Genomic DNA, 20,675 nt, shown 5'->3' on the forward strand with positions numbered 1-20,675 from the left:
CAAATGAGGTTACTTATATTTTTTGGTGGTTTGAATAGCAAAAAGTTATTTGAAACTATTTTAAACATTGAGAAAATTCATTTTTTATCAACGTAAAAGCTTTCTCACTTAGCTCATTTTCCTACTCCGCTATTTTTTCATAGGAGCTAAATGTCCTTAAATTTAAATTTAAGGAGGTAATAAAAGTTAAATTCATAAAATCCTCGGAATTGGTTCCATCGCGCAACGACTAGCATCATTTGTAGCTGAATCAATTGGTTCCATCGCGCAACGACTAGCACCATCATTTGCTGACAACGACTAGCACCATTTGTAGCTGAAATATCAATTGGTTCCATCGCACAACGACTAGCACCATCATTTGCTGACAACGACTAGCACCATTTGTAGCTGAAATATCAATTGGTTCCATCGCACAACGACTAGCACCATTTGTAGCTGAATCAATTGGTTCCATCGCACAACGACTAGCACCATTTGTAGCTGAATCAATTGGTTCCATCACGCAACGACTAGCACCATTTGTAGCTGAATCAATTGGAACTAAAAATACATAAAACTTGTAATAATTTCCATGTATTTTCGATATAAATTTTATTTAATATATATATATATTTAATATTGTCACCTCGCTGCTAGTGTAGTTTCTCTTTTTGGTACGCCGAGTTGGCTCACCTTTGGCCGAGTCTCCACATACGCCGACCATAGCGTCAGTCTAGGGTCGGTTAGGCAGCCTGCCCTTGTCTTTGTGCTCTGCCAACACAACAGCTGAAATAACGATTTGATGTCAAATCTTTACACTCATTGCAGCTAGTCAATTGCGCTGACATGAGAGCTGCCTCTCACAACCATCTCTTCCCTTCCGCTGATGAAATTGTATCAATGAGTCGTGAGTTTGGCGTACCGCTAACAGCAGACGACTTAATTACAGGTAATATTCCCACCCGCTACCCATGGGTGATATTTAGTTTATCACTGCTAGGTGGTCTGTTATTAGTCGCTCTCCTTGGCAGATTTTTTCATCGCTTACTGATAGCGGTCATTTTGGAGATTATTGCCAGAGCTGAGAAATCATTCAGTATGTCAGCAGATTGTCACATCTGCTGACAGACTGAATGTTGTACATATGACCTTAGATACACATACATGTAGCTCTTATTGCTCATCATCCGCGATAGGTGAGAACATTTTTAAATATATGCTTGATTGTGATTGTCTAGTAGTTTAGGACAGTCTACAGTTTAATGGCCAGAGTTTTGGCAGACTGCAGGGTTGTTGGTGGACTTGAACTTAATTCTCCAATTTCAATTGGATTGTTCCAAAGATGGTTGCAGTTCGGGTTTGGTTGTCTACATAAATTGGTAGTAAGGCAGTTCTGGTTTGGTTGTATGCATAAATTGGTAGTAAGGCAGTTCTGGTTTGGTTGTATACATAAATTGGTAGTAAGGCAGTTCTGGTTTGGTTGTATACATAAATTGGTAGTAAGGCAGTTCTGGTTTGGTTGTATACATAAATTGGTAGTAAGGCAGTTCTGGTTTGGTTGTATACATAAATTGGTAATAAGGCAGTTCGGGTTTGGTTGTATACATAAAGTGGTAGTAAGGCAGTTCTGGTTTGGTTGTATACATAAATTGGTAGTAAGGCAGTTCTGGTTTGGTTGTATGCATAAATTGGTAGTAAGGCAGTTCTGGTTTGGTTGTATACATAAATTGATAGTAAAGCAGTTCTGGTTTGGTTGTATGCATAAATTGGTAGTAAGGCAGTTCTGGTTTGGTTGTATACATAAATTGGTAGTAAGGCAGTTCTGGTTTGGTTGTATACATAAATTGGTAGTAAGGCAGTTCTGGTTTGGTTGTATACATAAATTGGTAGTAAAGCAGTTCTGGTTTGGTTGTATACATAAATTGGTAGTAAGGCAGTTCTGGTTTGGTTGTATGCATAAATTGGTAGTAAGGCAGTTCTGGTTTGGTTGTATGCATAAATTGGTAGTAAGGCAGTTCTGGTTTGGTTGTATACATAAATTGGTAGTAAGGCAGTTCTGGTTTTGTTGTATACATAAATTGGTAGTAAGGCAGTTCTGGTTTGGTTGTATGCATAAATTGGTAATAAGGCAGTTTTGGGTTGGTTGTATACATAAATTGGTAGTAAGGCAGTTCTGGTTCGGTTGTATACAAAAATTGGTAGTAAGGCAGTTTTGGGTTGGTTGTATACATCAATTGGTAGGAAGGCAGTTCTGGTTTGGTTGTATGCATAAATTGGTAGTAAGGCAGTTCTGTTTTGGTTGTATACATAAATTGGTAGTAAGGCAGTTCTGGTTTGGTTGTATACATAAATTGGTAGTAAGGCAGTTTTGGGTCGGTTGTATACATCAATTGGTAATAAGGCAGTTCTGGTTTGGTTGTATACATAAATTGGTAGTAAAGCAGTTCTGGTTTGGTTGTATACATAAATTGGTAGTAAAGCAGTTCTTGTTTGGTTGTATACAAAAATTGGTAGTAAAGCAGTTCTGGTTTGGTTGTATACATAAATTGGTAGTAAGGCAGTTGTGGTTTGGTTGTATACATCAATTGGTAGTAAGGCAGTTTTGGTTTGGTTGTATACATAAATTGGTAGTAAGGCAGTTCTGGTTTGGTTGTATACATAAATTGGTAGTAAAGCTGTTCTGGTTTGGTTGTATACATAAATTTGTAGTAAGGCAGTTCTGGTTTGGTTGTATACATAAATTGGTAGTAAAGCAGTTCTGGTTTGGTTGTATACATAAATTGGTAGTAAAGCAGTTCTGGTTTGGTTGTATACATAAATTGGTAGTAAAGCAGTTCTGGTTTGGTTGTATGCATAAATTGGTAGTAAGGCAGTTCTGGTTTGGTTGTATACATAAGTGGTAGTAAAGCAGTTCTGGTTTGGTTGTATACATAAATTGGTAGTAAAGCAGTTCGGGTTTGGTTGTATACATAAAGTGGTAGTAAGGCAGTTCGGGTTTGGTTGTATACATAAATTGGTAGTAAAGCAGTTCTGGTTTGGTTGTATACATAAATTTGTAGTAAGGCAGTTCTGGTTTGGTTGTATACATAAAGTGGTAGTAAGGCAGTTCGGGTTTGGTTGTATACATAAATTTGTAGTAAGGCAGTTCTGGTTTGGTTGTATACATAAATTGGTAGTAAGGCAGTTCTGGTTTGGTTGTATACATAAATTGGTAGTAAGGCAGTTCTGGTTTGGTTGTATACATAAATTGGTAGTAAAGCAGTTCTGGTTTGGTTGTATACATAAATTTGTAGTAAGGCAGTTCTGGTTTGGTTGTATACATAAATTGGTAGTAAAGCAGTTCTGGTTTTGACTTATTAGCTAGATTAACCTCCGGCAATCAGAATTAAAGAATGAGAGTAGAGGAAATGCATTGCTCACAGCTAACCCACATAGAAACAGCTAACCCACATAGACACTTTTTATTTCCTCTATAGAGAAATTGGTGGGTGCCACATATCTATGGAATTTGCGAGGTATCACATAGATGACGCAGCTGTAGAATTTTGGTGTGGTTTGCATATATAAAACCTTTATTGTTTCATATCACTAGCACAGCTATGGATTTTGTAGCATTTCATGTAGAATCCATATCCATAGAATCTATCGTGTCTGCCGTCCTATTTAACATTGTCCAGCTTTCACACTCGTTGTGATGACCACAAAATGAGTTAACTTATACTTGACCTCTACTTGACTTAACTCATGAATTTTTCAACGTACAATATAAAACTCTAGTGAATATTAGACTTTGCATTTAAGTACACAATTTGCTATGCTCAAAGTTTCCCAAAACTTTGCAATATCCTAATTTAAAGTAACGAAGCTGGCTAATATTAAAAGACATACAAACTATGAATACACATACTGTAAGTCAAATCAGTTTAGGCTTTACCTAGTCAGAGTATAAATACACATACTGTAAGTCAAGTTAGTTTAGACTGGACCTAGTCAAAGTATGAATACACATACTGTAAGTCAAGTTAGTTTCGACTTTATCTAGTCAGAGTATAAATACACATACTGTAAGTCAAGTTAGTTTAGACTTGACGTAGTCAGAGTATAAATACACATACTGTATGTCAAGTTAGTTTAGACTTGACGTAGTCAGAGTATAAATACACATACTGTAAGTCAAGTTAGTTTAGACTTGACCTAGTCAATGTATGAATACACATACTGTAAGTCAAGTTAGTTTAGACTTGACGTAGTCAGAGCATAAATACACATACTGTATGTCAAGTTAGTTTAGACTTGACGTAGTCAGAGTATAAATACACATACTGTAAGTCAAGTTAGTTTAGACTTGACGTAGTCAGAGTATAAATACACATACTGTATGTCAAGTTAGTTTAGACTTGACGTAGTCAGAGTATAAATACACATACTGTATGTCAAGTTAGTTTAGACTTGACGTAGTCAGAGTATAAATACACATACTGTAAGTCAAGTTAGTTTAGACTTGACGTAGTCAGAGTATAAATACACATACTGTATGTCAAGTTAGTTTAGACTTGACGTAGTCAGAGTATAAATACACATACTGTATGTCAAGTTAGTTTAGACTTGACGTAGTCGGAATATAAATACACATACTGTAAGTCAAGTTAGTTTAGACTTGACGTAGTCAGAGTATAAATACACATACTGTATGTCAAGTTAGTTTAGACTTGACGTAGTCAGAGTATAAATACACATACTGTATGTCAAGTTAGTTTAGACTTGACGTAGTCAGAGTATAAATACACATACTGTAAGTCAAGTTAGTTTAGACTTGACGTAGTCAGAGTATAAATACACATACTGTATGTCAAGTTAGTTTAGGCTTTACTTAGTCAATCTTGGAGTAAGTTATACCACATATAATATCACTTGCTCTACCTCTGAACTAAACCTACCCTTTCATTTGTCTCTCAGGTAAAATAACAATAAGAACCTCTTTTTATCGTTATTACTTCTCTCACTTAATCTTTTATACACATTTTACATATAATTCATTGGTTTAACGCCATTTGTAGTTGCCTTTAGTAATTATTTGCAAACAAGTTACTGTGTATTCTCATAGGAATATTTTTTTTGTCACATGACAGTTTTAAAATGTGAAACGGATCTTAAAATGAATGAACTTTGTGTGTAGACTATACTGAAAGGAATATTGATAAAGTGAGTTATTTATTTTCATCGATTGCATATGAATGACCTCTCCAGTGTCGCATACGAATGACCTCTCCAGTGTTGTATATGAATGACCTCTCCAGTGTTGCATACGAATGACCTCTCCAATGTTGCATATGAATGACCTCTCCAGTGTTGCATATGAATGACCTCTCCAGTGTTGCATATAAATGACCTCTCCAGTGTTGCATATGAATGACCTCTCCAGTGCTGCATATGAATGACCTTTCCAGGGTTACATATGAATGGCCTTTCTAGTGTTGCATATGAATGACCTCTCTATGATTGCGTGTGAGATGCCTCTCCAGGGTTACATATAAATGACCTCTCCAGGGCTGCATATGAATGACCTCTCCAGGGCTGCATATGAATGACCTCTTTAGGATTGCATGTGAGATGCCTCTCTAGGGTTACATATAAATGACCTATTCAGGGTTGCATGTAAATGACCTCTTCAGTGTTGCATGCGAATGACCTCTCCAGTGTTGCATATGAATGAATTCTCAAGAGTTGCATATGAATGACCTCTCCAATGTTGCATACGAATGATCTCTCTAGTGTTGCATATGAATGACCTCTCCAGTGTTGCATACGAATGACCTCTCCAGTGTTGCATATGAATGACCTCTCCAGTGTTGCATATGAATGAATTCTCAAGGGTTGCATGTGAATGACATCTCCAGGGTGGCATATGAAAGACCTTGTACTTCAAATAAGTTGAACTATGAGTGTAGATCCTAACCTCTTGTACCAGATGCAGAGAAGTCAGCCGTGTCAGAGGGGTCAGGCAGCAAGAGTGCCATACCAGTCATTGCCACAGCCCGTCCTACTCGTAGCAGAGTGCAGCTAAAGGAGCCACTCGACATGTCTAATAACAGATACTTAGAGGCCCTGAAAAGTCGCCAGATGACAGCAGAGGGCATGGACTGTCTGACAGATAACATTGTGAGCCTTCAGAGTTTACAATGTAGATATTTACAATGTAGAATGTTTTTTGAAAGAAAGCAATAACATAAGACACGGAGAATATGAAAATGTTAAAATAATTACTCTGCTTAAAAATTCAATTTGTTTAAATCTTTCCGACCTTTATAGTAAACTATTAGGCATATCAAAGTTATATTTCTATAATTTTAATTTATATATGCAAATCTCAAAGTTTGTCGTCTGTACGTGTGTATGTATGTGTGTCCTTCAGTATGTCCAGCTATACCTATTTGTACGTGTGTATGTATGTGTGTCCTTCAGTATGTCCAGCTATACCTATTTGTACGTGTGTATGTATGTGTGTCCTTCAGTACGTCCAGCTATACCTATCTGTACGTGTGTATGTATGTGTGTCCTTCAGTATGTCCAGCTATACCTATCTGTATGTGTGTATGTATGTGTGTCCTTCAGTATGTCCAGCTATACCTATCTGTACGTGTGTATGTATGTGTGTCCTTCAGTATGTCCAGCTATACCTATCTGTACGTGTGTATGTATGTGTGTCCTTCAGTATGTCCAGCTATACCTATCTGTACGTGTGTATGTATGTGTGTCCTTCAGTATGTCCAGCTATACCTATCTGTACGTGTGTATGTATGTGTGTCCTTCAGTATGTCCAGCTATACCTATCAAAATTTTGGAACTAAAACCTCACATTCTGCTGGATTTAGACTCACGAAAAGCGCCGCCGAAGGTTAGTAGTCCAAGTGTCTAACCACAAATCTACGAAGGCTCTCACAATTCATAGCTCTTATTATGTACTGTATACACCCTTTTCTCAACTTCAAACGCTAAATGACGTATTAATTGAAACTCTATGAACTCTATTAAACCTGATGCTTTTTTGTGTTTCCATGAACTTTTATTTCCGGTTTTTTATAAAGTTCAATTGCTAAACGCGATCAAGGCTTTTCACGCGGACAGTTGTATTATTGTATTATTAGTTGTATTATCTCGCGTAAGAATAGCGAGATAAAACGGGATGCGAGATAACGAGATAAACTTTAGAGAATGCATTTTCTAAAGTTCGGTCAGACAAAGACACTGCAATATCTCATTTTTACATTTGTACTAATATCGAGAAGTAACAGTAACTTCGTATCCAAAGTTTTGATGCATAGCTTCTGCTGGAACAGTAACTTTTTTTATACACACACTTCTATGCGCAAATTGTTATTATTAATTCAACATGTTCAGTATTATCATTTTGTTTCTCAGTTCATATTAATTGTATCATTACCAAATCATCTTTTATTGTGATCGTAGCAAAACAGACTTAATTTAGCTATTACTTTCTTATTATTTCACATTTACATTCAAACATTTTTATAGTTGTTTTATTTTGTTTCTTAATTTATTTGTCCTGCGCGAAACATTTTCCTCATGATATGAAGTTTGAAAGTTACAGTTGTTTGACAAAATTTGAAAACCTTTATAGTTTTATTTTTTCTCTTGATTAATTTAAACTGCTCAAAATACTTTTTTCAGGATTCTGTTGTTTTATGTTGAATAAAAATAGATTGTCAGTGCAAAGACTTATATTACTCGTGAAATGCTGGGCGTTCAACTAGTAATATCGTATAATTGAAATTTTTAAAGACAGTAATAAGGTTGACATCCATGTAGAAAATCAGTAGTCAGCTTGAAGTCAATTCTATCGCAATAACCTTCATTATTTTTTGCCCTTTTGACACTGTCAGCTTCCGCAGAAACCCGGACCTTGCTTGCAATCTATGAACAGCTGACATCATAATTATTGTGTGTTTCTAAACATACGAACCCTCCCCCTTTGACCTTGCACGCAGTGTGGCTGTACGATGGCTCACATTGATATCCTTCCTAGAGTAAAGTAAAGCGCTAGCTGTAACTATGGAAGATATTAATATATACAATGTTGTATCATTGTTAATTAGAGACATACATGGAGAAACTAGTTAGAAAACCAATGTTACCTGGTCATTATAATTCAAGGCGATCGTCACACGCGCAACAAGAAGCAGATGAAAAAGGCGCATGAAGATGACGATCATTAAAAACCATTTTTCTTAAACTTTACAGCTAGTTTAGGGTTGGCCAGCCATTTTAACTAGACTTACAGCTAGTTTAGGGTTGGCCAGCCATTTTAACTAGACTTACAGCTAGTTTAGGGTTGGCCAGCCATTTTAAGTAGACTTATCGAATGCTAACAATCTACATCACCAACTGGTAATTATTAAATCATACAAATAGTTCAAACAATCTTTTAGATGTCCACTTCAATTACTCTTTTAGATGTCCACTTCAATTACTCTTTTAGATGTCCACTTCAATTACCACATTTAGATGTCCACTTCAATTACTCTTTTAGATGTCCACTTCAATTACTCTTTTAGATGTCCACTTCAATTACTCTTTTAGATGTCCACTTCAATTACTCTTTTAGATGTCCACTTCAATTACTCTTTTAGATGTCCACTTCAATTACTCTTTTAGATGTCCACTTCAATTACTCTTTTAGATGTCCACTTCAATTACTCTTTTGATAAATTTACAATCTGAGTACTATGTACAGTTAAAAAACCTTGTCAGTTTTTTTAACATAACCTTTGACACAGTTGAGCTCGAGTGTTAAAAAAAAAGAGTGTTAGACTATTAGGTGATCGGCACGTGTGACTATATCTTTAGACTCTGGTAATCGGCACGTGTGATCATACATTTAGACTCTCCGGTAATCGGCACGTGTGACCGTACCTTTAGACTCTCAGGTAATCGGCACGTGTGGCCGTACCTTTAGACTCTCCGGTAATGCTATAGATTGCAAATCGTAAGTTTTTCAAACATTCCTGTTTGCTGAAGACAGGCATCACATGATCCGCATTTTAGATACTGTTATTATGAACTAAACCAAATGGCATTTCCTGTGGTCATCAGTCAGTTTCAGTCATAAGCTGAGACTAATAGTTTGTGTTACAGAGAACAGTTATGTTGGAGTCAAGACAGAATAGACTACGCAAGCACCATGTGCCTGTGCAGCACAGCGCTCAGAGGGTTGCACAGAATTACAGCACTTCCACTTTCAACTCCACGGAACTCGCCAAGGATATGATCAGGAAGAACTTAGACAAGGTGAGTGGATGGAAAGGGCGTCGAGAGGCTCGAGAGGTTTTGAAACAGCTTAGTGTTTGCCATAAAAATTGATGGTTTAGACTATAATTTATAGAATAATAGCTCTATCTGGTTTTACTGGATTTTTGTAAATGGTTTGATCGTTTCGTGGTAATCATAAGGTGTGATCAATACATTGTGGTCATAAGGTCTGATCAATCCATTGTGGTCATAAGGTCTGATCAATCCATTGTGGTCAAAAGGTCTGATCACTCCATTGTGGTCATAAGGTCTGATCACTCCATTGTGGTCATAAGGTCTGATCACTCTATTGTGGTCATAAGGTCTGATCACTCCATTGTGGTCATAAGGTCTGATCACTCCATTGTGGTCATAAGGTCTGATCACTCCATTGTGGTCATAAGGTCTGATCACTCCATTGTGGTCATAAGGTCTGATCACTCCATTGTGGTCATAAGGTCTGATCACTCCATTGTGGTCATAAGGTCTGATCACTCCATTGTGGTCATAAGGTCTGATCACTCCATTGTGGTCATAAGGTCTGATCACTCTATTGTGGTCATAAGGTCTGATCACTCTATTGTGGTCATAAGGTCTGATCACTAACATTAACATTTCAATTGTTTATGTTTCCATTCTGAATTGTAATTTATTATTGAAGATCAAGTTGATTATTTACATTCTCAGGCGTTCACTTGATCAGAGAGCAGCATAGCAGTGAATATATGTGTCCAGGAGTGGGTTTAACAAGGGCTCCCCTTAACGTTTTCATTTGTGGAGATGGTTCTCTCTTTGATAAGCTATCTGTACCAATAGTCTATCTGGCCATGTCAGTTGGAGTTGTGTGATCATCCTGCAACAACTAATAATGGGTTGCGAAGTTTAAATTTATGGCATTTATTAAGATGTTGATGTGAATAAATATAGTGCTTCAATTTTATGGATTCCTTTTTATCAGCAGGTTAGTTGAGATCTCTCAAGAAGTTCATCTTTGTTTTAAGCTTGAAGTTTATATCAAGTGTTTATTGTAATTGTAAGATATTATTATAATTTTTACATTATTAACTCTAACGCAATAAGTAATTATTGAACTAATATAAAATAATTAATGAACTAAATTGTTAACTAATATAATAATAATTATTGAACTGAAATAAAATATTGAACTAAATCCATAATTAATATAATAATTGTATTTATCACTTTCATGTGCGTGTAGGCGATAAATGAACAAGCATCAAAGGTGCTAATTTTAGATTAGCATTAGAACAATTCTTAACTATGGAAATACCAGACGATACTTCTAATAAATATCTTTTAAAGGCATTTTTCTTTTTGTAGTATATTTAGTACTTCAAATTATATATTAATGAAAATTGAATCATGAGATGGAGTGACAAGGACCTACCCATCAGTCACTCGTCTCTAACGAGTTCAAAGAAAGTGCCGACACAAGTGGTAGCGGCTATGAGATTTGATGAAACTACTGCTGGTGCATGCTGGGATAGGTTGATTATTAGCTGTAAACATCTCTCATCTGTGTGTATTCTTGTCAGGACACTCTATATACATACAACCCTGAATACCACCATTCCGCCACATTTGTGCCTGTCAATGTCGAGGAAGTGAGAAAGAATGAGAAGTTAGAGCAGGAGAGGAGGCGTGTCTCTAAGAAAGACTGGACATTCCCTGAGGTAAAAACCCTGCAGCAGTGCAATGAACACTCACGCAGACCTGATGCAGCGAGAGTTGACGCACTCAATGAGGTGAGCCTTGCTGTTGCTGACATCTATTCAGCCTGTCAGCCCGCTCGTCTGCTGTGTATAAATTCACATGTATATTTGTCTTTTCAGTTTGACCGTAATGTAATGGCAACTTTAGTCTCTTTATTTTGATTAGTTAATATTCTACTGTATTTACCTTTTTAACATCTCAACGCGTTAAATACCAAAATTATTAAAAAAGCTCCTTTATAAAATAGGTGCTGTAGTAGCATTTTAAACCTATAAAGTGTATCACGACAGGCTGAGTTTTGTAGATGGTGCTATGTTATGTTCTGTACTATACTACATGTTAGTAAATGCTACTTTATGGTAAATTTTATGTTACATTATGTTATCAAAACTCTGGGTTCTGCATTCTAATCATGATCTGGTAGTGCGGCTCATTGGAGCGTGTTAGATTTGGTTTTACTGATTGTGTCATTGAGATAAACATGATGTCCTTCATATCTATGCTAAGAGTGCTTATATTTGTCCTTGCTTTAGGAGTGGGCCGAAAATCTGAATCATCGCAACAAGTTGAACCCGACTCTTGAAAATCGAGAGCTTTATTCCTGGACTGATCGGCGGCATGATATGGACACGTGGAGTTACCCAGCCAAACATTTTGAGCCTGCGCCTGAACCACCAATCAGCATCATGCTGCCAGGCAAGAAACTGCAGGTAACCAGCTGAACTCGTTAGAGATGTCAATGTTTTCTTGTAATAAGATGATGAATATATTATATTTTATGATATTGTATTTTATATTGCATTTTGCTATGATATATTATAGTATATTATACTATAATATACTGTATAGCATTGTATTATAACCTTTTATCGATACATAGCAGTCGAGTTGAAATGCTTGTTTATGTGGACAGTTTATAGTACTTCTGATGAGTCTTTGATTCATCAGAAGTACTGTTGGATTCCTGATTGGCTGATAAGTGACAGCCTGACTACCTCCTAGTCTTGCTGCCTTCCTCTTCTTTGTAAACATTACTCCGACACGCGGAGGCCTAAAAGGGGCTGTTCTGGATCATGTTGGATTGCTGTTGAATGTTGACAACAAAATCTATTCAACAACTTAAAAAAATTTTTAAACATATTTTGGTTAGAGACTAAACTTACTTACTGTCGAGCTATAGGTTAACAGTCATTGCCAGGATCTGAAAGAAGTGCTTTTTTATATCAAGTCTTGCGTGTGCTAGTTTGGCATTTTACTAAATGAACATTTGCCCTTGTCCAGCTCTGAGCAGCCTTAGCCAATCACAGAGCAGCCTCACTCATGTTCCCCAGGTTCAGTCGCTGTATATAATATCAGCACTACGGTATCTGAATAATTCTATTACTGATATCGTATTTTATTCATATCTGGCTTTTATCTGAAAAAATATTTCCTGTTCATTATTTGTTGATCGTGCAAGTGTCTTAGTTTTGTGACATCACAACTGACTTTAATTCTATGAAATTTGCTTTCATTCTCTGCATGGACTGCTGTAGGATGAGTGGGAGACAGATGTAAAGAAACGACAGGAAGTATGGCAAACTAAATTTGTTGTTGAAGATTCCTCCATGCATTTTCACCGTTGCAACCCTCAAACAGAAGCTATTCAACGAGGTCCAAAGGCTAGCAATGAACTTTCCAAGCTAGAAAGTCTTCTGAGAGATCCAGCAGTGAAGCATTCGTTCGCTGCTCCTAACATGAGAACGGGTGGGTGGTAGATTCTACTCGCTTTATTATGGTTTTGAGCTCTTGTCTTTTTTGTTTGAGTATCTAAAATTTAGACCGGATTCTTCCTGTTGCTTTTTTCATAGACATTCCACCACTCCGAGTTGTACATTACCCGAGTGTGGATAGCAAAGCTCGAGAGAAGGGCAAGGATGTGGAAGCTGTGACAGCCCAAATGTTGAGAGACGAAGTGAAACCAGTCGCATTCAAACCAGGACCGGACAACGATCGTAGTTGGAGCATGGAGAGAAACAGGGTGCCCGCAGTCACCTATGATCACGCAGAGAACGGATATTTCAAGTATGTACCATTTATAGTACAATTTACAGTGTTTGGTAAATAACACGAATATTTGTGTATGCGATTAGTTCTCATAATACATGTATCTATATCTTAACTTATTTGTTAAGATATAGATACATGTCTATATCTTAACAAATAAGTTAAGATATAGACATGTATCTATAAGGCCATGTTTTTTACTTCACACAAATTGTATTGTATATAAATTAACTGTCCGTCTAATACTAGTGCTGGGACGATATCAAAAATTCGTTTTGGTACATATTTGGTACGTTTTTACCGATATATGGCGTAGTCAATCGATATATCGGTTATGTTATTCGGAGTTGTCTTATCTGCCAGAAGAAACTGCCATGGGAGAACAACTCCTTAATGAATCCATGTTCCAGTACAGTGCACCCTCGAGATACGATGATGATCTGTTCGAAGGCTGGCATCGTATGTCCGGGTATAGAAACCATTGTAATTGTACAATGAAAAAAAAAAACAATGGTAAAAATCGTCCAAAGATTTATAAAAATGCTGTACATATTGAAAAATCACCCTTTAAACTTGAAACTCACCCTTTAAACTAAGTTTTAGTATGTATTTTGAACTATTTTAATGAATTTCAACTTTTTATCACGAAATTTTATCCTTCATAAGTTTGTCTTCACTTTCATTATAAAGTTTAGCGTGTCTGGTTGAAACCTTTTACAACCAGAATTCAATAAGAAAGGCCGAGCGATGCAGTTATCGAAAGCGGCCTCTCACACACCTGACCATTTAATGGCTACCGAAAAGAAAAATGAAATTTATTTACAAGACGTACATACCTTTGGAGTAACATGACTTTAGCTGGTACATGTAGCAAATAACGCAGAGAGGAGGCAAAAACGTATCAATGCTAATTATGTTGCTGTGCACTTGAAGATTAATTTAATACGTAATGAAACGGAATTTTTAGCAGGCTAAAGAAAGTTGTCTAGTCCTGTCCAATTTTTCTTCTGGTTTAAAAGAAAAATGCTGGCGCATTACAAAAAATTGCTAGCTAGCTAGCGCTTGTATAAAATGTGAACAAAAATCAAAGTAACCATATGAACAAAGTTTGTACATATTTATACCCTAGATGACAGGGCTTTAACAAGTTTCAGAAAGTAATGTGAATGCGTCAACTATCTTGAGTTGCTAGTTATATGAGTTACATACATACGATGAATTGTATTCACGTAAGAGATAACATGGCCACCTGCAAAGACATGGTTAGACAAGAAAAGAAAACATAAAATCAAAAGGAAACAAATAAAATAGGAAAAACATGCCACACAAGAGATAAATAATATATATTATACATGCATTGTTTTAATGTACCACATCAGTATATTAAACACTTGAAATATTTCTGCCAATGTGGGGTTTTCTGTATCTTCTACTTCCTCGCCCTTACTAAATGGTTGCTCCTTTTGAATGCTGATCGCGCGCATGGCCTTCCAACTCCTTCAATCTTCAGCCGTAAGCTCCTTCTTGTGCTTGCTTTAATGGAGTTCTTGTTTTAATAATAATTGCAAATGCTGATTGGTTGCAATCATATTCCTTGACAATGATAATAATACAGGTACCTTCTTCTTATTTACGACATCCAACTTTGTTGACATAGAAATCATTTTTCCTTCGTTTTGTAACGGTCTCAGATTTCATAGCTAACGAATTAAATGTACATACTTGTAGTTATATACGTATGCTGACTTGAAAGTTTATAGTAAAATATATTATAACGCTACAAATGAATATTTGCTCTCGCTTGTGTATTTTACACTAATTTTTCCACATGGAATGCTGACATGAGGGAAGTCGATCATCGTGTCTCTTCTAAACTTTCTGACAATGTTTTCGGCAAACTTATTTCGGTGTCTTTTTTTATTTTGACGTACGTTATGAGCACATTGACCGCCAAATTTTTACTCGGGCGAAACTTTTCTCAAAATCGTATGATGAAATAAAATTCGTATAGCGAGGTGAAGATCTCACAATGTTCGACTTCGTAAGGTGAAAAAATCGTATATCAAAAACCATGCTTTTGTTTGCAAATTTTTTATTTTAGTATCAAAACAACACCGAAAAATACTATTAATCATGTAAACATCAACTATACTTACACAGACAGATGATACAGACCATATTATAGTCATTCAATTATTAATAACAATCAATCTTGCCACAATCAATACTCATAGAAGATCTATTCTTCAGACCTGAACTCTTGTATATAGTATCAATCAATTTATTTTTGTATAAGTTATCCTGCATTACTTATTTGAAGTCATCCTCTCATGTAAATTTTCTTTTAATTTTTACACAAATAATCTCAAACTAAACATGAATTGTTCACTACTATCTTGCATTCAGGATACTTTTACAGTTTCCATTTTATTTGATAATATGCCTGCAAATAGAGGCTTTTTGTTATTTTGTTATCAGCAAAATTAAATATTACTAACTAACATACTATTAATCAAGAGAATGACGATCGTTTTCCACAATGATGGCGGCTTTTTTGTAGACGAGCGCATGTGCAAACAGGGCGATGACGTCAAAAAACCGATGTATCTATATTATCGTTGATATCGTCAAATATCGACGATATCCGATATTTCGATATAGGCAGAAAGCACTCGGTGCGGTCGATATCAGAAAGTGATATCGACGGTATACCAAAATATCGTCCCAGCACTACCTAATACTGACTCCTTTTTCACACCCTTTCTTTGTGTTGCATACAATAGCAATTCGGCTATTAAAAGGCCTGCAATGCACTGAGAAGGCAGTGCTGTAACGCAGCACTGTAATTGTGTATCTGAGGGAATGTCTTGTATACTGCATCTCACCTTAGCATCCTACCTTAGCATCATCCACACCTTCCCATTTTAATAACAAATCTCTGCTATGTTTTTTTATTTCGCACCCCATTTACATCTTTTCAACTTTTTTTCGCAAGGCAGTATTTAATTTATATAACGAGCAATTATTACAAGTTTTTACATATATCAGTTTTTTTGCTCAGCTCTTATTAATTTTAACCCATTTCAAGAGTGTATTATCCATACAATGCATTATCTATACAGTGCATTATCCATACAGTGCATTATCTATACAGTGCATTATCCATACAATGTATTATCTATACAGTGCATTATCTATACAGTGCATTATCTATACAGTGCATTATCCATACAATGCATTATCTACACAATGCATTATCTATACGATGCATTGTTTATACAATGCATTATCCATACAATGCATTATTCACACAGTGCATTATCTATACAATGCATTATCTACACAATGCATTATCTATACGATGCATTGTTTATACAGTGCATTATCTATACGATGCATTGTCTATACAATGTATGATCTATATAGTGCATTATCTATACAGTGCATTATCCATACAGTGCATTATCCATACAATGCATTGTCTATACAATGCATTATCTATACAGTGCATTATCTATATAATGCATTATCTATAATATGCATTATCTATACAGTGCATTATCTATACAATGTATTATCCATACAATGCATTATCCATACAATGCATTATCTACGCAATGCATTATCTATACAATGCCTTATATATACAATGCATTATCCAAACTCTGCATTATCTATACAATGCATTATCTATACAGTGCATGATTCATACAATGCATTATCTACACAATGCATTATCTACACGATGCATTATCTATATGATGCATTATCTATACAATGCATTATCCATACAATGCATTATCTATACAATGCTTTATCCATACAGTGTGTTATCTATACAGTGCATTATCTATACAATGCATTATCTATACAATGCATTATCCATACAATGCATTATCTATACAATGCATTATCTATACAATGCATTATCTATACAGTTAATTATCTATACAATGCATTATCTATACAATGCATTATCTATACAATGCATTATTTATACAATGCATTATCCATACAGTGCATTATTTATACAATGCATTATCTATACAGTGCATTATCTATACAATGCATTATCTATACAATGCATTATCCATACAGTGCATTATCTATACAATGCATTATTTACACAATGCATTATCTATACAGTGCATTATCTATTCAATGCATTATCTATACAATGCATTATCTATAAAATGCATTATCTCTACGATGCATTACCTATACAGTGCGTTATCTACACAATGGAATATTTATACAATACATTTTAATTTACCCTAGGACACTTATGTATTCGCGCAATCTAACTTTCACATTTTCGCGGTGTCATCCTCTCGCGAAAGTTCCTTGAGCGAAACTAAACTATCATAACGAACGAAAACACGAAATTAAATAGCTTTGTTCATTGATATCCACAATAAAATCTTCATATTAGAAATGCAGGCAATTTTCGTTTGTGGTTGGGCTCAATGGGAAATTTCTGGTAAACTCATTATAGCTAATACACTGACTGAGCAGCATGGCAAAGCAAATTAAGATGATATCAGTTTAGTCACCGAATTTGTAACTGATGAGGATGAAAGTCTGGTAGGTGAAGTCATAAAATTGAAGAATAATTATTGTAGTGATAAATTTTATTACCAACAAAAAAAATATCAACCCTCACCAGGTCCAACCACATTATACAGTTTTGGTTGTGAACAGACACATTAAAGACAGTGCTGCTACTTTAATTATCTGTATAATCACGAAAATCTAAATATTGGTTGGCTATAATGTCATCAACAACTAATTACCTGTTTTATGACTCGCGCGTGGTAGTTAATGAACTCACAGAAAAATATTCGTTTTTAGATTAGAAATTCTCAAACAAAAGTGTGAAATTACTTTGTTGTCATAGGCTGATTTTATAGAGAAATCTCCAGACAACACAGTCAATTTCATAAAACTCTTAAAGACCGTGGGTTATGTGGTCAACGAATAGTTAAATCAGGTTACCACGCAATTGCTGAGAAAGTCCAAAAGTGCGTTTATGGCAGTGGCCCCTAGAAAACGCATATATGCGTTTATGGCAGCGAAAGGGTTATACAGTTTTGGTTGTGAAGTTGGTTGTTACCTATCTATTTTCTTCTTCTTGGGATTCAAGTGTGAAAGTCACGGCGGGAGGGACCTAGACGTCATTGATAGTCCAAGAAACAAATGGCAGCAAGTGATCAAATTGAATTATCGACCTCAACCACACATTTCAACCTGCGGTTTACAAATACGAACTAGTCCCAAATTGAATTTTGTTTCTTATTAGCAAACTGGACCTGAAGAATGTAATCTGTTTTTTCCACTGCATTTATTTTCACATCACTATATTTTCGCACTCATCAGAGCCGCGAAATTAAGTTGCAGCGAAATTTTACTTTGTGTGCTACTCACGAAACTAAATACTAGCGAAATAAAAGTGTCTTAGGGTACTCAAAGCACTTCGTACATGAAGTTACACTCCAGAACTGTTTTTGAACTCTACAGCATTGCTTCAATTGTAATTTCATATAGCCCGAAGTTGCAGAGGCTCAGGTAAATGCATAGATAGACTCTGAATGCTTTCTTTCATAGATGTTACATTACTCTCTAATATGTTTATTAACAAGTTGTTTAGTTTTTCATTGTCTGTTGGCAAATTGCTGTGAGCAATTCTGACAGTATCAGGAGAAGTATTTTATTGAATTGGAAACTGTAAATGCAATACGAAGTTGATTATAACTCGATTCACTGGTCATCATACTTACTCTAAACAGGAATTTGGCGTACAAAGCAGATCAAAACTACAATCATTATCATAATCTTCTTTTTAAATTCATTTATCATCTTTTGAAACTATTAGTTCATTCAATTACTAAAGTTGTCTTCTCTTCTGATATGTCTGCCATAGACTGATGAATTAACCACTTAGCTGTTTTTCTATATTGGAGTTGAACTATTTATTATTATCCACGCAGTCTCATTTACTTAGGTTTTATTTATTAGTAATTCCATGAAAGACGCACTGGTTAGCAGTCTGTGGTGTTGGTAGTACTTGTGTTCTTCGTTCATCTTTCTTTGTCAAACTATTTTTCTCACTTCCCTTCTAAAGTGCCTTTTCCGTTAGTCATGCTAGTTAACGTTTACTCAATCAAAGAATCATAAAATCTTTTTGATTGTATCGATGTGCCGGCTTTTTCAATTAATTTTTGAAGTCACATAATGCAGCCTTCCAGTCGTTGCCTTTTAAGGCTGTACAACAACTAAGATAGGAAATGAAAGCAAACATGTTGTTCCCTGTTCTCTAGTCTTTACCATCATCCACAACATGACCAGATGACTTACAAGAGACACATCCATCCACTGAATGAGACAGAGTACAAGTCTACCTACTTGTTTGCTGACCCAAATGAGGCGGATGCCAGTCGACAGCGCCACACCACACTCCAGATGTCTTCAGCTAAGTGCTGAATACTTGTAACACTTTGAAGTAGAGCGAATGGGGAGTTGTGTCTTCTCGCTACTTTTACTCGCTCATTCTACATACGTATCAAGCATTTAAACAAATTTTATTCTGACAAAGGTGAATTTATAAATCAGACAACAATCATAACTGGCTACAAATATTTTTTATTGTTGAAGTTGTTTGTCTTTTGACATATTCTGATCTTGCTTTTAAATTGTCATATGTTTTCTCATACTAATTATCAGCTCTTGTTTAACTGATAATTACATTGTTTTTTAAATTTTATGTCTATACAATACAGACTATCAACATGGGCATATTATGATTTGTGTGTCAGTACATTGCTTCTTTCATAAAGATTTAGTTTTTTTAAGTGAATGTTGAACATATATGATCATCTGTCCTGGTTGTAAGGAAAAAATATTGTAAACCCAATCACTGTCTGAGATCAATCTATAGATAAAACATCGTCAGAGATGAGTTTTTGCTAATAGCATAAAGGTACTTGAGAAGTACTTCATTTTCAGGCCTGCCAATGAGAATCATCCAGAATCTAGAGTATTTTGTTCAATTTTACATTTCACTATGGAACATATATAGAGGTTACGGTCACTCACTTCAAAGACAGCTTAATTAGCTCTATTGAAGGCTTAATTGATTACCGTCAAGTCCTGGCAGTACGCATACCCTAGACCAGTGGTTCCCAACTATTTTGGAGCCATGGATCCCCTGAGCTCCTTATTTAAAAGTTCTGGACCCCTTTATAAACAATCATAATATATTGTGTTTATAACAATGCATTGTAAATTGGCGTACATTATAAATTAGAATAATATAAGAGTCAGTAGATTTGACACGTTTCTATTTATTTACTTATATAAAGCAATGCTATACTAAATTGCTTTTAATTTTCAGTCGTCAGTTGGTTAGTGGGATGGATTGTACTTCTTGTTTTTCACCAAATTCTCAACCTTCGGGAAATAGTTGACAAAGCGGATCGCATGTCGTCTTCAAGTCCCAGTCGGTTTCGTTGTTTCGATTTGAGAACAACCATGAAGGAGAAAGCGGATTTGCATAAGTTTGTAGACACAAATGGGAGCAGAGTTCGAAGGGCGTGTTTGGTTGTCTGTGG

General features: G+C 35.6%; 1 protein-coding gene across 1 annotated transcript in view; it reads left to right on the top strand.

Annotated features, from left to right (window-relative positions):
* The window catches only part of LOC137395196 (uncharacterized protein FLJ43738-like), a 62,421-nt gene extending 42,729 nt beyond the window's left edge, over positions 1-19,692 (top strand). Inside the window, exons 10-17 of the mRNA XM_068082035.1 lie at positions 811-931; positions 5,951-6,141; positions 9,136-9,288; positions 10,845-11,054; positions 11,556-11,732; positions 12,558-12,768; positions 12,873-13,086; positions 19,386-19,692. Of these exons, the coding sequence (XP_067938136.1) occupies positions 811-931; positions 5,951-6,141; positions 9,136-9,288; positions 10,845-11,054; positions 11,556-11,732; positions 12,558-12,768; positions 12,873-13,086; positions 19,386-19,548 (1,440 nt within the window). The 3' untranslated portion in view covers positions 19,549-19,692. The remainder of the gene's footprint in view (positions 1-810; positions 932-5,950; positions 6,142-9,135; positions 9,289-10,844; positions 11,055-11,555; positions 11,733-12,557; positions 12,769-12,872; positions 13,087-19,385) is intronic.
* Positions 19,693-20,675: the final 983 nt, after the last annotated feature.

This window comes from Watersipora subatra, chromosome 4 (genome assembly GCF_963576615.1).
Source record: "Watersipora subatra chromosome 4, tzWatSuba1.1, whole genome shotgun sequence".
Lineage (NCBI taxonomy): Eukaryota > Metazoa > Bryozoa > Gymnolaemata > Cheilostomatida > Watersiporidae > Watersipora > Watersipora subatra.